Source organism: Anoplopoma fimbria, chromosome 21 (genome assembly GCF_027596085.1).
Source record: "Anoplopoma fimbria isolate UVic2021 breed Golden Eagle Sablefish chromosome 21, Afim_UVic_2022, whole genome shotgun sequence".
Classification (NCBI taxonomy): domain Eukaryota; kingdom Metazoa; phylum Chordata; class Actinopteri; order Perciformes; family Anoplopomatidae; genus Anoplopoma; species Anoplopoma fimbria.
In genome coordinates this window covers 8,493,179-8,514,294 of record NC_072469.1, presented here as the reverse complement: position 1 = coordinate 8,514,294, position 21,116 = coordinate 8,493,179, and the positions used below count along the sequence as shown (strand labels likewise).

Below are 21,116 nucleotides of genomic sequence, written 5' to 3'. Positions count from 1 at the left end.
CGAGTGTAACCCAATAACCTAGAAGAGCAAGAAAGAAAGTTCCAAACCACTTTAAAAATGTATTACTAAGGCTCAAAGGATTTTCATTTCAGTATAGGATGTCATTGCTTGTTCCACTATTACGTTATCTCAAGACTCTCCCAGTCGGCCACACACATACATATACACAAACACATTTATGCAAACACATCACTCAGGCATGCATGCCATACAGGGGTAATCTGAGCTGAGACGGGTGAGCGGTCTGTCAGACTGTGATGTGAAATTCATGTGCTTCATGTTTAGAAAGATGGTTAAGGCTCAAACCACAAGAGGACATCGTAGTAAAAGAACAAAATGATGCCTCTGTTTTCAGTCGGCTCACTGTTCAGTCAGACATCAGACTTTGAAAACAAACAAAGGCAAAAAGAGACTGTCTGTCTCTCCTCCTCTTGCCAATTCCTCTCTTGTCCTCTCCATTTCAGTCTCAATTTCAAGGTACATTATTGCCCACACTTGCGAGTTTCATCATGCCGCTGCAAAATAAAGTGATTATTTACACTAAACTGCATACAGTGATGAAAATGTTATTTTCCTGTATTATGCAATTGATAGTAATTACTAATATATCTCATCCCAATTTACCATGAAACTGTATAATGGTCATTTTCCTTTTCTCTGGTTCTCGTTTTCTTCTATGCATTGACCAACCCAACACACTTGTCAGTCAATGGTGGTTTTACTCTGCAGGGGGCAAAAACTAACTTTGGAACAGATTATGACCATTCGTCAAAGAAATATGAGAGGAAAAAAAAGGAATGTTAACACAAACATAAAGGGGGTCTAATATTTTTCAAGTGCAAATGCAAGCTCAACCAACCAACAAACTTTGGTGTCCAATGATGAAAGCTCAACCGTGGTGCAGTGCAGCACAGTCTGGAAGAGAGCAGTGGGTTTTTTTGTGATATATGTTAAGGGTCACATGCCAGCCAGATATGTCCTGATGCTTAGGAAATTTGTAATTTTTGAGACACTTTTTGAGAAACATGATAAATATTTCGATTGGGGCAATATGTCTATTATTAGAAGTTACCTCTAACTATTGGAATGTAAATTTATCTTTGGAGTATATATGATAATTCAAGGGATTTGGTTTTAAATGATGAATTGTACTGCTTTGGACAATGAGTTGTACTAATGGTGGTTGGGTTTATTGTGTATAATATTTGGAGCACCTCACCTGGTGCTAATTAATAATTAATAATTGAATAATATTTGCTGTTTGTCAGTAAAAAGTGGTTTATGTGATAATGAGTATGTTTTGTGGGTGTGTGTGTGCACCTCACAGCCTTAAGCACAAGCTGTTTGTGTTTGTGTTAAGTTCTCCACCCTTGCTTGGAGCCATGAAATAACCACACAGGGGTATGAGGGCAAAAAGTTGTCCTGTGGCATGATGAAACTGGCAATCTGCCAGTCTGCACCAGCATGAAAAGAGCCGTGTTTGTTTCTGTGTTCACTGCAACTATTTTGTGATCGGTCAATTTTTACAGAGTATACATGTTGATATGATCTCTCTTTAAGGCTCCGTCAGTCTTTACAGTGCTGAATAAGCTTAAAGTGCAATAATGGCCAACTTACACACTGTTTTATGAAGTCCACTAAGAAAGAACTTGTTATTGTGTGGATTCATATTTTATATTTGTCACATATTGACAGTGGCTTTCAGTAGACTGATGCCATGCCACAGTGTTCTGTTTGTTTCTGTCTTTTCTTTTCTTCTGCCCATATAACCCTAAGCCCAAGCAGTATCACGACCACTCACACACACAATGTCACACTGCCGGTTCTCAGTCTCGGTCTATCTCCTTGGCTTTGATGAGGGCTGGAGGTGGCAGGGCACCCCTGGGGAGATCTGAGACCCAGTCACAGTGAGCAGTCTGGGGCCCCTAGGCTTTGAACGTTGGCCAGTCACGTCCTCTATGAGCCCTTTCACTTTGAATATCGTTATTTTTCCTCAGCCCAGCTTAGACCAATAGTTTTCTTTTTGCTTTTTGCATCGGTGCTTATTGTTAGTGTAGCTGTAGATACGTATCTATGGACTTACTGCCTCTGCTCTGGGTTTACTGCAGTTGCTGCTTTGTTGTATATTCCAACATAAATTCCTGCTGTCCATTCTTAATTAATATCATAAAAAAGGGCAGATACTGTGTTCTGTGTAGATTCATAGCCACTTTAGCATCATGGCTCTATGGAAACAAGGTTGGTTGTTTGGTTGTTCCAGACAACTAATGTTATTCCCATGAAATTAGGATGTACTGTGCTAACATGCTAACAGGAAAACTATGGTGGTTACCCTAGTCAATATTACCTGCTTAATATCAGCATGTTAGCATTTCTACTGGGTGCTTTTTTTAGCATGCTGATTTTTGCATTTAGCTAAAAGCAGTAAAGCCTCACGGAGCCGCATGACTGTAGACGTTCTGTCATGTTAATTTGCATACTCCTATGAGTGAGAGTGATTTTGACGGTATGGGAAGATAGCTCACATACAAGCCATTTCCTCTTTGCAGTTTTGCGAGATGACGTCATGGCGGTGGTGTAGGCCTTGTCTGTGTGTATGCACATGTATGAGCAATGTTGACTTGGAGGTTAAGATGTAACAGCTGGAGCCTGGCTAATGACTGGCCTTTTTGTTTTGAGTGGACAGATGGACAGACGGGTGGAAAACCATGTCTTAGATGTCAGTCACTCTCCTTCATGCCCCACTGACCTCTTATCACTATCCCTCTCTCACTCTCTCTCTCTCTCTCCTCCCTCCATCCCTCCCTCCCTCTTTTTGACATCCATCTGCCTGTAGAGCTTTGATAACATTTTTCCTATTGTGAAAACAGTGTGATACAAGAATAAGGCCACACACATTTACACACCTCCTCCCTCCTAATGTATAGGCATAGCAGACTGAAGGGTAGAGGAAAGTCACCCACATATCCTTATGTACCCAAGCAAATACACATCGCCCATAATAAAAGGATGTCAACCCGATTAGATGAAAGATACTTCAAAGGACTCCAAAGATGAATGGCTCCTTCAAAGGTTTGCCCCTACTGATAAGAAAAGGAGGCAATGAGACAGTGGAAGAGAGAGAGAGAGACGCTTAAATCCTGACTTCTTCTTCATTACTATATTCTTTATTCTATCCAGTCAAGTGAATGCTTTGCAACAAATGAAGATGGATGTGAATTAGAAGACCAATCTATAACAAGGGATGGCTTTGGGACTTCGACAGGGAACATAGGATTTTCTTTCTTTCTTGAAAAATGTAACATATTCTTTAAAGGGACTTCCAAAGGAATCTTTATCCTACAATAGCTTTCTGAATATGGACAAATTATCCCTCTTTTTTTGTTTTCCTCCCAGGGATGGATAAAGGGGGTCAGGTGACTTTTGGCCCGTAAAGCAAAAGGCATCAGTCTGATTTGTACACAGAAATTTTGACGTCTAACAGACACATTCATTATTAATGTAGTCTGATGATCTGGTGATGGATTGGAGCTATAATACTGTTCCCAGAGCACTTTGTTGCTGTTATTTATCAAAACAACCTGCAGTTCTTTTCTCTGTTTCTTCTTCTCTTCCTCAATTTTCTTCTTCCTCTGTTCCTCCTTGGGTGATTTGCCCTCCCTAGCTGTATTGAAAGTTAAGTCTCATTTCTCATTACATTGAGCTCAGCTCCAGTTGGGCGACAGCGGTTTAGATGTGCAGCACTAAGTCACAGTGGAGCCCAGCAAGTTCAGCCAGCCGCACAGACCATTGATTATGTCTCCTGAGTGTCGAAGAAGCAAGTTTCATTTTAACATTTCAGACGGTTCTTTCAGGGAAAATGCTCTGCCGTCAAAATTCAGCCTGTCCTCGTTCGGCGGTGACTCTCAGCCTTAAATCGTCATGACCCCAAGCCGTCATTTGACATTTCTGTCTACGCCAGGGATTGTCGCCACTCCAGTCTGGCTAACTCTGTTTTGCTAAGACTGAAGTTGCCTATGTACTTCACACTCATTCTATATTCATGAAGGGGGAAAGAGTCATTCAGTGCAACTTGTAGGGTAGCAGGGTGTTGCTTAGAGGTAAGTGTTGTATTCAGGGTCTGAAAACAGGCTTGTTTCTGGGATAAGTGGGACCCTGGTTGAAGATGTTGCTGTTGGAAACATCATGAGAGAGACGGAGGCTGGAGGAAGCCGTTGAATTATGATTGTGATGCTGATCAGACGTGAAACGTTATGTCTTCACATTAACCCGCCAGGTTGTGGCACCAGATACAGATAGTCCTGCAGACAATAAACAGGTGAATGCTCAAGGAGTGCATGCGCTGCTGTTAACACACTGCTCTCCCCTCTGACACACAGTTCATTGGGTTTCCTCTCAAAGTGGATTGATAGTCATGGCAGTGTGCAGAGAGACTGAACAGATTGCCGTGGTAACTGCGTCTGTCAGATCAGCCAATACGGCGAGTTTATCAGGTGGAGATTGACTCTGGACGGCGGTCTCGTACACTGGAGTCCTGTGCTCCAGTATCCACTAAAAAGGCCCAGAGGCATGGCCTAATGGATGTGACGTCAATACGGAGAGGGAGGAGGAGGGCCATTAAAAAGAGCATCAGGGCTATAAAAGTGCCCACTAGTGTGCACGTGGGTGTGTGTGTGTGTGTGTGTGTGTGTGTGTGTGTGTGTGTGTGTGTGTGTGTGTGTGTGTGTGTGTGTGTGTGTGTGTTGTGTAGATTGATACTCTCAATACAAAACCAGGGAATTTGCATGAACACCATATGCAAATTGGACACACACAGATACAAAGTGATTTGTTGAGTAGTATTTTGGAGCTCATTGTTTAAAGAATGTCTCAGTTAAGCACCACAGAGGGGGAGAGATGGGAGAGAAAATATAGTGAGAACATCAGTATGTGCTGTGTGTGTGTGTCTCTGGCAGGTGTCTGTGGGCTGAAAGAGGATCCACGCATGAGTATGAATAATAAAACAGCCACAGGGTGCCTCTCTCACACATGCATAAATGCAAACGCGCATGCACACATATTTTTCCACTCCGCTGCTGGATAAACAATACCTTAAGAATGTGGTCTGCATGGAGTCCTCTGAGGGTACGGGGAAGTGGTAATGAGGGTTGATGGATGGTACTGATGGGGCTAAATTTGCAGAGAGCTGTGGAGGTAGAGATAGAAAGTGTATTTGAAACACTCAACGCCCAACGCTGCACCAGTGTGTTTGTGTGTGTGTGTATGTTGATTATGAGGTAATCGTGCTTTGTGTTTGTGTGGGAGGATTGTGGGGGCCACTCTTTGGAAGCCGAGTGCACTAATGAATCCAACTTACCCAGCATCCCCAGCTGCCTAGCGACCTCGCCTCTCAATCACTCTCAATGGGCACCTCTTATTTATAGAGCCATTATTTTTAGCCCTCTATAATTTCTGTCCTCAGTTTCTAGAAGAATTACAGAAAGAAAATTGGAGAGAATACGAGACAGCCTGAAAAGTTTTTAAAAATCAATCTCAAAAAAAAATATCTTTGTTTTTTTCTCATAGTTTTGGCCTTCATTCTTACCAGTTGCCTGAAAGCATTTTACTTACCAAGTTAATTGCTGAGACCTTGAAATAAAGCACAAAGATAAAGAGAGACCGGGGGAAGAGATAAGAAAGGTCAGTCAGGTTGTGGATAATAAGTTTGGCTATACTATCTAAAAAGCTAGTTTGAAATGACCTCATCCAAAATGTTGTTTGTAAAATGTCAAATGCATTAAAAAAAGTTGTTAAAAAGTAAGTAAGACTACGGCCCAATGCCAATGTCCACACTCGCAAACTCAGACTTTGATGCGCTTTCTTGTAAAGCTTTTTTTAAGGTTCACCGTCTTAGCTTAGCATGTTAGCATGCTACCATTTGCTAATTAGCGCTAAGTTCCTCTGATTTTAAACTGTTCTACCTCGCAGAAATTTGAAGAGTAATTTGGTCTGCAAAATGTAATGGACATCTGCTACAAATTCTGTAATAAGGTTAATTAATGCATTTTGACTTCCTGTTTGGTTAGTTTTCAACCGGTCTGAGGTCTAATGACTGGTATATCTTGCCCTGTTTGACTTTATGATAGCATTAAATAATGAATCCCAGTTTGTGAAACATCATTTAGGTCCCCAGCTTGAGAGGATGCATCGGCCTCATAAGATACTGATCTGGCATTTTTTTTGTTTGGTGTTTTCCTCCACTCCCTGTCTTTCAGATACCCGTCAAGGTAACACTATGCAATCTTTGTGGGCTATTAATGATTTCTTTCTGTCTCGTGAAGGATGAACCGCTCTGCCCTGCAACCACAAGGGTGAACCCTGTCCATTTCTCTTTGAACGGTGCTGTGAAATGTAAGCTCCCTGAGGTGGTTCTTGTTTGGTCCCAACTGCTTGTTCTTGAGGCAGGAAATCATTGGCCAGAGAGAGAACAACAGCGCTGGCCAAACACCCGACTCCCAATACACAGATGAGAGAAGAGAGGCAGTTTCAATGGTTCAGCAGAATGGGCACACACAGAGCGAAGAGAGGGAGGTACAGAGAGAAAAATGGACACATACTAACGGACTATAAAACAATCAAGTTAAACGAGAGAGTGAGTGCTGAATGATGGTCATTTATTCAGTCTTAAAAGCCTCCGAGCATCGGCACTACACAAATCAAGTCCATGAAATCAAATCTGCATCGAAGGCTTCTATAAAAAACTGTTATAGCTAAGGGTCCGACTTCACCCACAGAAAGTTTGCCGTGTCTGTGTCTGTGTCTGTGTCTGCGTCTGCGTCTGTGTGTGTGTGTGTGTGTGTGTGTGTGTGTATGGCCCTCTGACTTGGGCTATAGACCCAGAGGAAAAGAAGAATAGACTTGGCAGGCCTTGAGCTGGCCATCTGTTCCTGTAGATGTGGTCTGTCTGAATTAGGCCCCCTTCTGTCGGTCTCACACGCATAGACACTCACAGATACACAATCCCATCCTCTTTCTAACTGGCTATCTCATGTACTATATTTCATCAAGCCTCTTGCGCGTCCTGGCACAGTGCATCTGGCTGTCCAGTCTGCCGTGTCCTGTGGCCATGTGTCTGGACTTCTGTTCAGAGGGTCTGTGGTTTCAGGGAGGAAAAAAAAAAAAAAAAAAAAAAAAAAGGGTGGGGGGGCTCATATATCGATTCATACCCGCTAGCAACGCACCAAGAAGCTGCTTTCATAATCCTCACTCTTAAATAATTCACCACTCGCCCTCAAAATTTCATCAGCACCTACATATAGAGAACAATATCCCCCTCAGCAGCAGCGTTGTGAAGAATGTGTTAGTATGAGAGGGAGAGGGTGACGAGGCAGCAGACGAGTGAGCAGGTGGAAGAATGTCAGGTGATTATATCCTTGTCCAGATCAACTATTACTGACCACTTATGCAGCTGCAACACATGTATTTGTGCCTCTACAGACATGATGATATACCCGCTCCATGTCGGGGGGGGGGGGGGCGTGAGACAGTGGTTTGACACTGATTTGTCTGGCAGATTAGATTAATAGTCATCCTGACCAGCTGGCTGCTATGGCAGCAGACACAGAAATACAATCACCTCATCTTCTCACCACTCATCTCTTGCCGTTTTACTTTACAGTGGTCACAGTTTTTTCCTTTTAAATTCTCGGTTTAGTGCATCTTTAATTTACTTGTCTCTGTGAAGCTTGAGGTGAAGTACAAAAGTACAAAAGCAGGCCATTTTCCTCCAGTCAGCTGTGCAGCAGTACGCAGTGCTCCATTAGCCCAGTGCCATATATAACACACAATGTCATGTCGTCATGTTAGTGCGCATACCATTAAGACATTTCTCTGAGATTCTCCAGAGATATCTAGCCTATGCCAGCAGATACCGTCCTTGATTCTCTACAATTAAGAGATGGCGCTGTCCAAAAATGACAGCCAAACTTGGCATCAAGACCTCAGAGCCAACCATGAAAGAGTTTAACCAGCGTTTTCAAAAGGAGACATTTGGTCTCATATCCTTGAGGCAGTTTTGGCAAGAGTGAGTGAGAGGAAGAAGGAAAGGAAGGAGAAATGAAGACAAATAAAGGGATTTGTTCTGTTCCACAATTGTGAACAATGCTGCATTTAAAATAGACCCGCCAGCAAGTGCTATCAGACTCGTCCAGTAATTGAAAGCTTCATCAACAATCTTGTTTTTGAATTTGGGTGGTTTTTCACTGACCACAACCACCTTTTCATTATGATTTCCCCGTTCGACGTGCAAATTACTCCCATCAGCGAGCAGTAATGTAACAGGCTATTATTGTATTTTCATTCGAAACACTTTGCTATTCATTAACAGTCATTATACAGCTTGAGGTTTTAGAGCAATTAAACAAGGGCCTAACGTGGGGCTTAGAGACTTTCGGATAGTCGTCCATATTTGTGCACAGGGTACACTTTAACAAAATCATTAATAGTTCTGGCAAACTTAAGACAATTAAATGGATAGATTGGAATTTTTGAAGTAGGGTTGTATGAGGTACTTATCCATAATCTGTGTATACCTACAGTAGTGAGCAGTCAGCATTCCAAAGTTTGGAGAAACAGACAGGAGTACCTGCACGGAAGTAAAGCAATGATCTGCTGTGGTAGGGGGCAACAGCAAAACATTTAAGAAAGACCCACCTAAATAAATCAATATCAGCTTAAGTGTATTATGTGACTTCATTGAATCCTAACTAATCTTTTAAAACACAAAAGTCACACAATGAAACAAACAAACTAACCGATCAAGGCAGGGGTAGACCAGTTAATCCTTTGTTGTGAAAGGAGTCCCGTGGCTTTAAAATATGTAAAAACACGTAAACAGATTTTGTTTTAGGTGGGCCTTTCATTTAGGTGGTTTTGCTGCTGCCCCGAAAAATCTGAACTATCCCTTTAAGTAGGTACATGCAACATGACTTTGCTTTAATTTCAATTGTGTAGCATTGTTTTCTTATTGCAATGCATATCATTTACATTGCATCATTACACATTTAGCTTTATTTATATGCCAATGGTAGAAGTTGTTTAAATGAGCAGAGCTTTTGAGCTAGTAATATAGTTAAATAGTAATATATATTTCAAAAGTAATGTTATTATTCTTTAAAGGGAGTAAATATGCACCAGCAAAACTGTTTGGCTGGTGGTTGTAGCTCTTTCCTTTAAAAAGGAATGTCTGACATTCCATTCCTGTGAGTAATCAGGCAAACAAAGTAGCAAAGATGTCTTTTTTCACAAATTCTCTCATCTCAATAAGCTAGCATGGTCTAAAAACATTTCAAAATGATCAAAATATTGTGAGTAGATAAAAGCAAGGACTTCTTTTGATATGTAACTCAAATCAAACTGTAACTCAACACTCATTTCCCTATTAAATTTACTACTAACTCAAAATATAGTTTGTATTAAAGAAAATGTTATCCTAGTTTGATGAATGTTATCCGCTGGTGTTATCCAGCCAATTATTGCCATGCTTTGTTTCCTGCTGACTCCACCAGGCTAAACTTTGGCCTTTTCCCTGTGTCATGCTGAGACATCCAGGTGATCGTTGTGAGAAGGGAAATGAATTCTGTGTGATGAAAATATCTTTGGCTCCCACAGCCTCTTCTGCTCCCGACTGTCCCTGGCTGTCCTCAGGGCTCCAGCTGGCTGAAATGCTGAAAGACTCCCCTCAGTGTTTCAAACTGACACTGTTTGAAACACTGAGAGCTGTCGGCTTCCATGGTGGACGGGTGTCTTTCCACAGCAGTTGACACAGTGAGACAATGTAGGAGAGTCTCAAACTGAGACAGAGATATGTTACAGTGTTATTGCAGTTTTTCGTGTTGTTTTTCACCTTAAATCTCATATATGTGTAGCACAGTATGATCCCTACGGCAATGATATGATACAAGGAAAAAACAAATCAGCGGAGTAAAGCATACTTAGTACCTTTAAACTCAAGTACTGTACCTACAATACTGAGGCAGAGAAGTGACAAATTAGTGAAAATAAGTAAACTTTCCTTTATTTTTATACCCTACATTGCCACAAGAAATGTACTTTTTTTCATCCATACATTTATCTGATCGCTTTAGTTTTACATGCAACATGAAAAACACCTGCAAAGCAATATCTGGTTACAGACAACAATAAACAAATAGTTGGACATTTTGGGAGAATTCACTTTATTGCAGAGAGTAAGAGGAGAAGATTGGTATCGCCCATAGTTGTCCATTAAATATAAAGCTGCAGCCGGCAGCCAGTTATCTTAGCTTAGCACAAAGACTAGAAACAGAAGGAAAAAGCTAACCTGGCTCTTCTTACACTTGGTTGTCTTGTATGGTTTAACATAAGAACATACTAATAACATTGCGCTTTACAGGTTCTCGCTTGATACTGTGAACACAATACCGCATACATAATTTAACACTAGAAAGATCAATTCTTCAGAAAAAATATGGCTTGCTCTGATTTATTTACAGCCTTTCTGTCAGTCAATAAGCATTGGTCATGCCGAATAAATTGATATACTAAACTTTTACAGTAAAGTATTGAATACATTTAAATTACAACTTGTAATATCGCTCAAGTGCATTTAAAAAATAGTGACAATGTCAAAGTAATGACTGTTACTGGGTTTGGGAATAGTTGGACTGAAGCAATGTCCAAGATGGCATTACAACACTTGCAGGATTATTCCTGGCCATAATTATCCCTCATGCCGCAGAATAAACAACAGAAATAATAATGTGATATTTGGACATCTGTTGAGTGGGTGATCATTTATCAGTGTGCAATGTGGAAGTTTAGACGTCCAGTTAAATGAGATATCTACCGAAAGACATTATCTCTGAGACAATGAGCCGTATTCTTATGTAAATGCTTTACACACACGGAAGTATGTTTGACTAATATCACTTACACACATGCATGTGGGAGCATACACACACTCATGTACACACACACCACTCTATCAATGTTATTTTTATACCAGCTCAAGTGATGTGAAATTTAGGTTAAAGCTGCAGAGAGAGTAGGACTCTCACTCTTGGTTTCAGCAGATTGACCTAAATACTGCAGTCAGAGACTTGGCCATATATGGATTGTTCTTTTGTAACACTGCAGTAGTAGGAAAAGAAGCTTATGTTGTATTGCTCTTTGTTTTTTTCCCTCATCCACTGCAAAGTCCTAACAATGAGAGATGTACGGCTCACACCTTACACCTCATACAGTACTCCTCTCTTGCAAAGCTTTGCATTATGACCTAAAATGTATGTCCAGTATTATTAGGGGATTGTAAAAATATAAGATAAGATAAGATAAGATAATCCTTTATTAGTCCGGCAGCGGGGAAATTTGCAATATATATAATATATAACACGCTATATCATTTTTTCTTCATATAATTACAAAAGAATGTGATTTAAATGCAGTACAAGATGCTGGGATAGTAATTACTATTTTTCTGGAGTTTAGTGCATTATCAGTTAACAACATACTTGACGGGGGTTGAGGAGGCAGCATTTCATTCATTTGTTTATGTGTGTGTGTGTGTGTGTGTGTGTGTGTGTGTGTGTGTGTGTGTGTGTGTGTGTGTGTGTGTGTGTGTGTGTGTGTGTGTGTTTGTGTGTGTCAGAGTGCCGTTTGAACCACTTTCTTAGAACATCTACAGTGCAACTTGAGGATTTTGTTTTGGGTGAAATGTTTGTAGTTTGTGACTACATATCACAGATATAATGTATTCTTAGGGTTGGAACCTGCAGTCACTCCAAATTTGATTGACAGCTCTTTTAACACATAGACTCACCTTTGGCAACAGGTATGAAAACTTTCTGATGCTCTCAAATGTTAGTTAAATAGTAAATATTTGTAAACAAAGCAGTTAAGCAGGCCTATTGTTTCAGTTGTAATCAGAGAAACAAATATCAGTACACCAAACTGGTCAATTATATATTGAAATAAGCTTGTCATTTATTTTTCAAGAGCATAAAACATTTCAGAATACTCCTTTTGAAGTCATTTATCTCAACAGTTTGAATGAGGGCCATGTCTTTGCGTTAATGCACAGTTCTACCTTTTATAAAGACCTTGCACTGATGTTATTTCTTATCACTCACTCTCGTCACTTCAGTCAATACAATGAGATCACTGCAGGCCCTGATGTCTGCATTGATGGCTTTTTCTTATTTTTTTTTACACATTTCTGTTATCTTCTTTTTGAGTGGATAAACGATGTTGCTTGTATTACCATCTATGGCAACAGCTATTGCCCTGCGTAGTCTGCAGACAAATGTATTCTTGTTGACTGTGCTTGCAATGCACCTTAATACAATGTGACAATTTAAATCCATGTTGCGTGGGAAACAGTATAGCCAGATTCAAATCATTTCATCCAGGTAGTCATACCGGTTATACTCATCCTATGTCCCTTATTTGTGTATATATGACTATCTGGATGAAATGATTTGAATCTGGCTATACTGTTTCCCACACAACATGGATTTAAATTGTCATATTGTATTAAGGTGCATTGCAAGCGCAATCAATAAGAATACAGTACCGGTCAAAAGTTTGGACACACCTTCTCATTCAATGGTTTTTCTTTATTTTATTTTTTTTTCTACATTGTAGATTAATATTGAAGACATCCAAACTATGAAGGAACACATATGGAATTATGTGGTAAACAAACAAATGCTCAACAAACCAGAATATGTTTTTATATTTTAGATTCTTCAAAGTAGTTGAATGAGAAGGTGTGTCCAAACTTTTGACTGGTACTGTACATATATAAATGCATGTTGTACATGGTGTACATTTTGGAGCTGGTTCCACATTCTGGTTTTTGTTAGGAGAAATGTGTGCTGTCGAATATGATATCCACGTGAATCCCTAGTGGGAAGAACAACCAAATGGGATTTGCAAACAGGAAACTGGAAGGATGACTTACAGCGTTCCTCTTGTCCAAACTTACAGGGTTAAGCAAACACAGTCCCTGTGAGACTCTGACTGTCTTTGTCCCCCGTCTCTCTCTCTCTCTCTCTCTCTCTGTGCTCCCCCGTCTGTTTCACTCTCATCCTCTCCCTCTGTCTTTGAGCAGGAAGTGCGCAGATTGAGCAAAGCAGAGAGGAGTGTTGTAACTTGATTTACCCTGCCTGTTGAGTGTACGCTACTTGAGTACTTGAACTCATGTGAATGTTTATTAACGAGTGCTGCTAATCAAATGCAGAGGAGATTTTCTACTCCAGAGGAAACGCTAGCGAGGAAAATGTTTTGCCTGCACGTAAACACAGTTAACTCCAATCCTCCTACTAGACTTCCTCCAAGGTAAGATGTTTTATAAATGAGCCGTATGTGCAAAGTAGTTGACGTGTCTCTGATGTTGTGATGTCTTCTTTTGAGGCCTTGTGTAGTGTGCCTACAGCACATCAAGCACAGTTTTACCAGCTAACTATTGTCTCCGATAACAACGCTACAGAGACAAACATTTAGGTGCTCATACACACACACACACACACACACACACTGCATCACTGCTCTAGGCCAAGTTATTTTGCTCTACCTCTTTTCTGTGAGGAAGAGCAAATGGATTTTTCTTTTTTTAAATTAGCTTGTAAGGAGGTGTCCGTGGGTGCTTTCTGCATCCATCTAGGAGTGTTATTTCATCCTTTTATTTTTGCACTTAATGTGTCGGACAATATACAGGTAGTAAAAGAGGAGCTACTTTCTCTATCCGTCTTAAAAAAAAAGGCCAAACACAGAAACCTTACGTGTTTTTATTAATAGCAACATTCCCCAAAAGCATGGATGAGTCGTCAGTGAGGGCCCTGTGCAGAGCGCTCTGTCATCCTGGAACGTGACCAGAGATATTTTAGTCACAGTGCAGCTCAGCTCAAGGAGATAGTATCAGCACATAAAAAAGCCCACTAACAGAAAAGGAAGCATCTACGTTGATTGTTGAGGCTGCAGATACTGGTAGGATAGCAGCCACAACTTAAATTTACAATGTTGACAAATTCCGGTAGACTGAGTTACTCCATTGTGCATTTCTTTTCTGACTGGGTTTTATTGCAGGGGTTTGATTTCCCTGCAGATTGGGGAACTCCACCTCAATTTGGGAGTTATCTGGGCCAAGGGACGGCCGCATACTCCTGTGGAGGCTCATTGCAGAAGTATCTGTGACTCAGCTGTTATCTCGGATCCTAGCAGTTGATATACATGTATGCAAAGATAACAGACTTCCCTCTTCCGTTGGATTTTCTTTCCTCTCCTAGTGTGTGCCTCAGGCTGTCCACTTTCACTCAATTGGAGATTTATTTCTGTGAACTCACGGTCCCAGAGTTGTTAGATAAGTTTGCACTTCATTTGTCTTCATTGAGTGTCAGTGTGTTGAAAGTAAGAGAAACAGCTCGCCGGGGTCACATGAATCTCAAAACGTGAATGCAACCAGCCTGGCTGACCACAAAATATTCTCCCCAAGACACAAAACACAAAACAGTCGGCCCACTCACAAACAGGCCCTGCCTCGTCTTCTTTGTTCCTCTCTTTCTTCGATGTTGAGAGAAAGCTCTTTTCTATTCTCTTTTATGTTTTTGTCTCTGTCTCTCTTTGGCTGTCTTTTCCTGTCTCCACTAGTCAATCTTTCACTCACAAACTCACCAGATCACTACCACTCCCTCTCACACACGCTCACCAGCAGCACCAACTCTTACTGTCACTCTCATGTCGCTGCAGACTATCTCACTCACCATCATGCACAGGAAACTGGAACTCATTCTCTTATTTTTGCTCTACTCAACCTGTTCATTTGTTGCTCTACCCTCAGCTTGTGTTGCCTTTCCTTCTCACCTCATTTGCCCTTTGCTTTTTCTGTTGGCTTAGCTCAGTGACGGAGCCTGTATGTGGCCATGGAATGTCTCCCACCGGCTGAAGGCGAATGTTTAAAGCACAGTGCAGGCCGCTTGAGCCTGTCCCAGCCTGCCCCATCCAAGAGGGTTTCCCATAACACTTTGCACCAACACAACTTGCTCCAGTGTAGACCTGAGAAGACCTTGCATAATAACTATAGATCTCAATCACCCTTTTTTACATTCATCCCTGTGCAGTTTCAGCACAATTCCTACCTTGGTGCCTCTCTTTACTATTCTGACAAGAAGAATAGATACATGTGGTGGGCTGAAAATAAAGACAATAGCAGGGAGAGGGTGGTAGGAGGAGACAAAGAAACGGAGAGGAGGTGGGAGGTGAGAGTCCAAGAGTTGGATGAAAGTGGAGGACAATAAAGGCAGGGAGTGGACAGAAAGATTTTCAAAACTATTTGGTAAAAAAAAGAGGGGAGGAAAGAGACAAAGATGGATGTGGTTCAAATAAAGATGGGTTTAGATAGGAACTTAAAGGGGAAAAAAACAGGAAGAGACAGAAGCTGGGTGGGGTTACTAGAGGAGGAGACGGGGACAGATGGTGAAAAAACAAAGAGAAATCTCTCAGTGATGAATGGTTTGATGGGATGGACCACAGGATCAAAAATCAAATTAATTACCAAGTAGAACAATGTCCAGGATGTTTTCTGGAGTTTCATATCACCCGACCTCTCAGAAACACAGTGCGAAATAGCCTTAATTCATACTGATGTCTTAAACACAGACTAACCTGAAATGTGAGAACCAATAACAACAAGAGCAATGATCAGAAAAGGAGAAATTAAAAAAAACACAAGAGACAAACACCGGAGACGGATTGTGGAGGGGAGGCAGCCAAGACAAAAGTCTTCACAACTTTGGTCATTGCAGCGGTTTAGCGCTCTGATGAGAATCTCCTCTCTGTTATTGCAGGAGCCTCTCAATGTAAGGCTTTGGTGTCAGCACATTCAGACTGCACTCTGCACAGTGATAGTGGTAGGCTATCTCAAAATGTCCTGAGCCTGCAGCAGTAATGCTAGGCTATTAGAGTTAACTGCTGACCTGTAGGAACGAACATCGACAGCCAATCTCGCGCTCAGCATCCATCTGAGCTCTGTGGGAAATGAATACCTCCCCCTGTACTGAATGGAGGTTTTGTGGCTGTTGTATAACCAGAAATTATAGATTTTTGGTGTCAAGCTGGAAAAATGTCTCAGAAATTATCATCGTGTGTCCTTAGAAAACGCTACAAAAGTTATTATCACCCTTTGATTTCAGATTCAGGGTGAAATATGATATGATGGCACCGTAGTTGCAATAAAATGCATGCGCACACTGAGATAACGCTTTTGTCTCCCAATGAAACAGCTCACTAGGCTGCCACTGGCCGGTGCAGAGTCACTTTATTTCAATTCAGAGTGAGCGAGCGTTCAGTCGGCGTCTCCTCTCAGCCCCGTTGCTCAAGTAGGCCTGCAGCAAAGTGGGTTGCACACCTCGACAGGGAAATAATTGCAGACACACAGAATATCACGCATAATTGCAACGTCGTTTGTCATTTATGCATTTTTTTACCCAGCTGACATTTTCTAGTTGTGATGTGGAAGATGAGGATGATTCGGATGAAACTGTTTGAAAAGGTCATGTTCAAACTGAGCCAGGCTCCACAATGACTGTCAATTTCATTGCAATGTCCCATGCAACGCTAGAATGACTTACGGTATAACTTCACATGTGGTGGAGAATCAAACCCCTGGGATTTGTCTCTGTCTCTTTTTCATTTTATTGTGTTGAGACAGGGTTTGACTGTGCTTTTTTCATTTTCTACAGAGTGGGCGTGGATTCAGATGAAAACTCAGATGACCTTTCTTTTGAGGTAAAAACACCTTATTGTCACTATTCAGTAATCCATGTTTTATCCACTCTGTTTATTGCTGCAGTCTTTTTTCTTTTCTGGCATTCAAATGTATTTGAATCTGCAGTGCCACACATCTAGAGTTTTATATGATTTGATTTTTCATGAAAAGTCTCTGCCAGTATATATTAAAGTTTAAAAATGAAGAGCTAATTCACAAAATATGAAGAGAATAATTACAGATACCAGTAGAAAAGCTGTCAAGGCTTCAAAGATACCATAATCGGTAATAAAAGTATCTTTATAATAATATCTCTCTAGAAGCATAAAAATAGAAATAAACTTTGTTTGCTCTCCAGACTATAGCAGATGGAAGCCCGACAGCTTCTATTATTTACTCATTCCCAATTCTTGAAATAAGTTACATTGACTACATTAATATGCACCAAATATTACAGTCTTTTCTCCTATTACAAAAAAGACAATATTCCTATTACTATTCCAAAATATGGAAAAGTGGAACGGGATGGTATGTTTTACCATTATGCTTCTTTGTGTCAAAATGTGGGTTTTTTTCCCGTTGACCAGCTTGTTTGACTGTGAGATCAAAGCCTCCTTCTTCTATTACTTCAACCGAATATGATTTTTACAAGAGCCATATCGACATTCGAATATTGTTACAATAGTGGAATATAAGTGTGCATGTAAACAAAGACATTGTTGTTTACAAAATGATTCTACATATGTAATGTACACAGGATCTTGTGATGCAAGCTGTGTTATCTGCTTAGCTCCCAGCATTACATCTCTCCCCACTGGAGGGAACTAAACAACGTGAGAGAGGCAAGATCGCATTCTAGGACAATGAAACTTCATTTGGTTAAGAGCTATTTTTAATTACCACCAAAGTGCTGCAGGGCTGTACTGCGTCACATTCTGAATCTGTATGTGCTTGACTACTTGTACAGGGTATTTTTAAAGTATTTTTTTTACACTATTATACATTACAGGGACAACAATATGCAGCATACACTGCAAGGATTTACAGTATATCCTGCCATCCTCTTCCACTGAGCCATAAAGCTTCTACCCTTTAATCTGGGCTCTGTTGTTTATTTTAACACTGCATGACATCAAAGTGAAGAAGAGGTTCAAGGGGAGGAATGCACTTTTTGCTTCCTGCTAAATGACAGTCTGTAGCACATACTTGCTGGCACACAGGCACTTCTGAGTGTGCATTTTTTTTGTCGTGCAGGTACGTCCACCCACCCACACACTCACCCCTGCCACCTCTCTATCAGTGCTTCCCAGCAGCTCCCCATTTCCTCGCTTTCATCTTCTTATTTGACCTGGCTTATCTGCACGCTGTGAATGGGACATGGTCTTGGCAGCTCCCTGGCTTTATGAGGCCAGAGGGGCAGACAGAATAGGCAGGGTGGCAGCTATGGCTGGAAGAGCATCTCATGGGGGACCCGAGGCCAAGTCTCGGGGTCTTTCTTATGGAAATGGATAAATGTAACCATTGCCCAGAGTGAGAGTCTGCCCAGGGACTGCTGGAGGCATGTTCTTACTGTAGCAAGAAGGGACCTCTAGGGATTCTGCCGTTTTTCAGAACAAGATTTTCCTATAGAAGCACAGGGCCCTCGGTCCCACTTGTAAGAGCTTAGGTCATTGGATATGGCCCCACTGACCATCCAGGGGTGCAGGCTTTCATCTTTTCCATCAGGCAGCATGTACAGCCACCCAAGAGGGTCTTAATGTGTCGATACGTAACAGTGGTTCTCTCATGGTCTACAGGTTGCTACTGGGAGGCCAGACACAACAGGAGGCCTGTGGCACCGTCTGGACTACAAGTATCCTTTCACTGCTTTCTTCTCGAGAGCACTCTCACATCTGTTCACACTCACAATGGTTAATGCACTGGTCCGTGGAGAGGTACCATACAGTGAGTACAAGGGAAAATAGCAAGGGAAGAGTGCTTCATTTCAGGGAATGGGAAGAGAGGCCCTTATGTACTCTGATGGCAGAACAAACAGGAAGTTTCATGAACTGCTTCAGGTGCGTGGTGGGTCTATGTACGCATATTTGAAGGATATTTTGAAATTTTGGAAAGGTTTTGCCCCAGTTTGCAGCATAAAGGAAACAGCTAGCCCTGCTCTGTTCTCAGGTAAATCTCACACAATATGAAGATGCATAAACAAGATAAGGTTTTACATGGAACATCCTGATTTTGTTCGCTTTGGACAGAGCCGTGCTAGCTGTTTCCTCTGACACTGGTCTGTATGCTTACCCAAGCTAACAAGCTGCTAACGTAACGTAAATTTGATATTTTCATCTAACTTGCAGCAAGAAAGTGTATTTACCCAAATGTCAAACAATTGCTTTAAATGACTTGCTGTTGACTCCACGGTGAGCTGGAATCATCCTCCAAGCCGAGAATGCTGTTAAATCATTATGGCTGTAAGAAAACAGTCCCGTCCTCTGCAGCTGAATTTCATGCGGACTTCATTAAGTTTAAGCTAATCTAATTTCACCACTTAATGGCCTCATGACCTGGCTTGGTGCTCTCTGGGAGCAAATCATTCTATTTTATGGACTCTTATCTCCACTGCAAAACAATGAAAGCAGGTTTACTAGTGCATTAATTTAGAGTTTTCATTTAATGCATGACAGTATTAATATTTTTAATTAGATGTTTTGTTTCAGAGTAGTGCATTAAAAGTGAAGGAGACGTATATTATTTGACTGTTGGTTAATCCTTAACCACTCCCTGTGGTTCTGAAAGCTGCAAGAGGGCAGGTTTAGCACTGTATTAGACAAAATGGTGTAGTTTATGGAAGGAAATATCTTGTGTGACGACAAGACAGTTTTGAGTTAACCGGTTGTCCTAAAAATCTAAATCCCGTAGTTGCTCTCCATAGTTGAAGCTGTTGCAACAAACAAGCAGCGTACTTTGGCCTGTTGATTCATGGTATGGGCATAATAACAGTATGACACTCTAAAAAGAAAGAGCAGAGTATATGAGGTAATGGCTTCTATACAGTTACTTTAAAAAGTATGGAAGGTTTTTTTCATTGTGCCGGATGACTCAAAGTGAATGAATCTACAATTAAGTTGATAACATACATACAATATAACAAAATTACTGTCAAAACATTTCATATTGAGAGAGAAAAAAATAAATCATAAGTAAAACATTATAAAACAACTTCGGCAGCGAATACAAACTCATTTTTTTCTGTTTATGCCTGTATTAACGCGGCCCCACTAGATTTAAAGATCTTTTTCACATTGTTCTTTGCACGCATCTCAAATTGAATCAACAGGGAAGATCTGTGAAAACTAACTTCCAGTGTTTCTTAGACACTGAAAAGGATCATTTTATACAGTATACTGTCTCTTCGCTCTAATGTCTTACATTCTGAAGTTCCTCTTCATTGTTCCTTTGTGTTTTCACAAGTTTCCATGTCCCTGCTGCTGAAAAGCCTCATCACAACATGATACTGCCACCAGCACCATGTTTCACAGGAGGGTGTTAGATGAGTGATAAACTCTGCCACGTATGCACCGAATGTTGTGCTTCACATTTCAACTGAATACATTTACACTTATCTAGGAAAATCATTGGAAATGTGTTATATACATATTTTGTGCTTTACATTTTTTGCTTCACTTTCATTTTAGTTTAAACAAAAACACTAAAGGAGTACATTACGGATTGTTGTGAAAGGATTAGTGACTAACTGATAAAACACATTTTTAATTCAGGCTGTTAAAAAGAAAAAGTGATGTGGTTTAATAAATTGTGAAATCCCTGTAAAAGCACAGAGCTGGATATGACCTAATGTCCTTCCTGATGTCTTTATTTTTGTATTACATTTGTTGTTAGTCTTCCAGCTTCTGAGAACATTGATTCAGACACTCTTTTTCTCAGAACCGACTGCTAGTTGTCACAAAGAAACTCTTAGTCTTTGCAGAAATGCAGTCTCCATTAAATGTTAAATACTTTCTTGAAACAGTGGAGGTGTTTTTCAGTCAATATTTGATAGAGTTTCAAAAGGATGGTTATGTGACATAGAATTATACACAGTTTCTGATAATACACATTGCACAACAGTCAGCAGATTCAACAGCTGGTTACCATAGCTTAGCATAAAGACAGTAACAAGTTACATCGTGTTAGTTTAATCTGCCCAATCTGGCTCTCTAGAGTCTATTGAGACAGCCAGAGAGTTGATAACTGTGCTGAGGCACAAAATATGACGCACTGCAAAAATTCCAATTATGATACTTTCATTGACTCACTTTGGCTTGCAACACAACAATTCAGAGTGTGT

The 21,116-nt window shown here is 40.7% G+C and overlaps 1 protein-coding gene across 1 annotated transcript in view; it reads left to right on the top strand.

Annotated features, from left to right (window-relative positions):
* LOC129110483 (sodium/hydrogen exchanger 9-like) overlaps positions 1-21,116 on the top strand; it is a 58,246-nt gene that overhangs the window by 32,721 nt on the left and 4,409 nt on the right. Inside the window, exons 13-14 of the mRNA XM_054622567.1 lie at positions 16,755-16,800; positions 18,577-18,632. Coding sequence (XP_054478542.1) covers positions 16,755-16,800; positions 18,577-18,632 — 102 coding nt within the window. The remainder of the gene's footprint in view (positions 1-16,754; positions 16,801-18,576; positions 18,633-21,116) is intronic.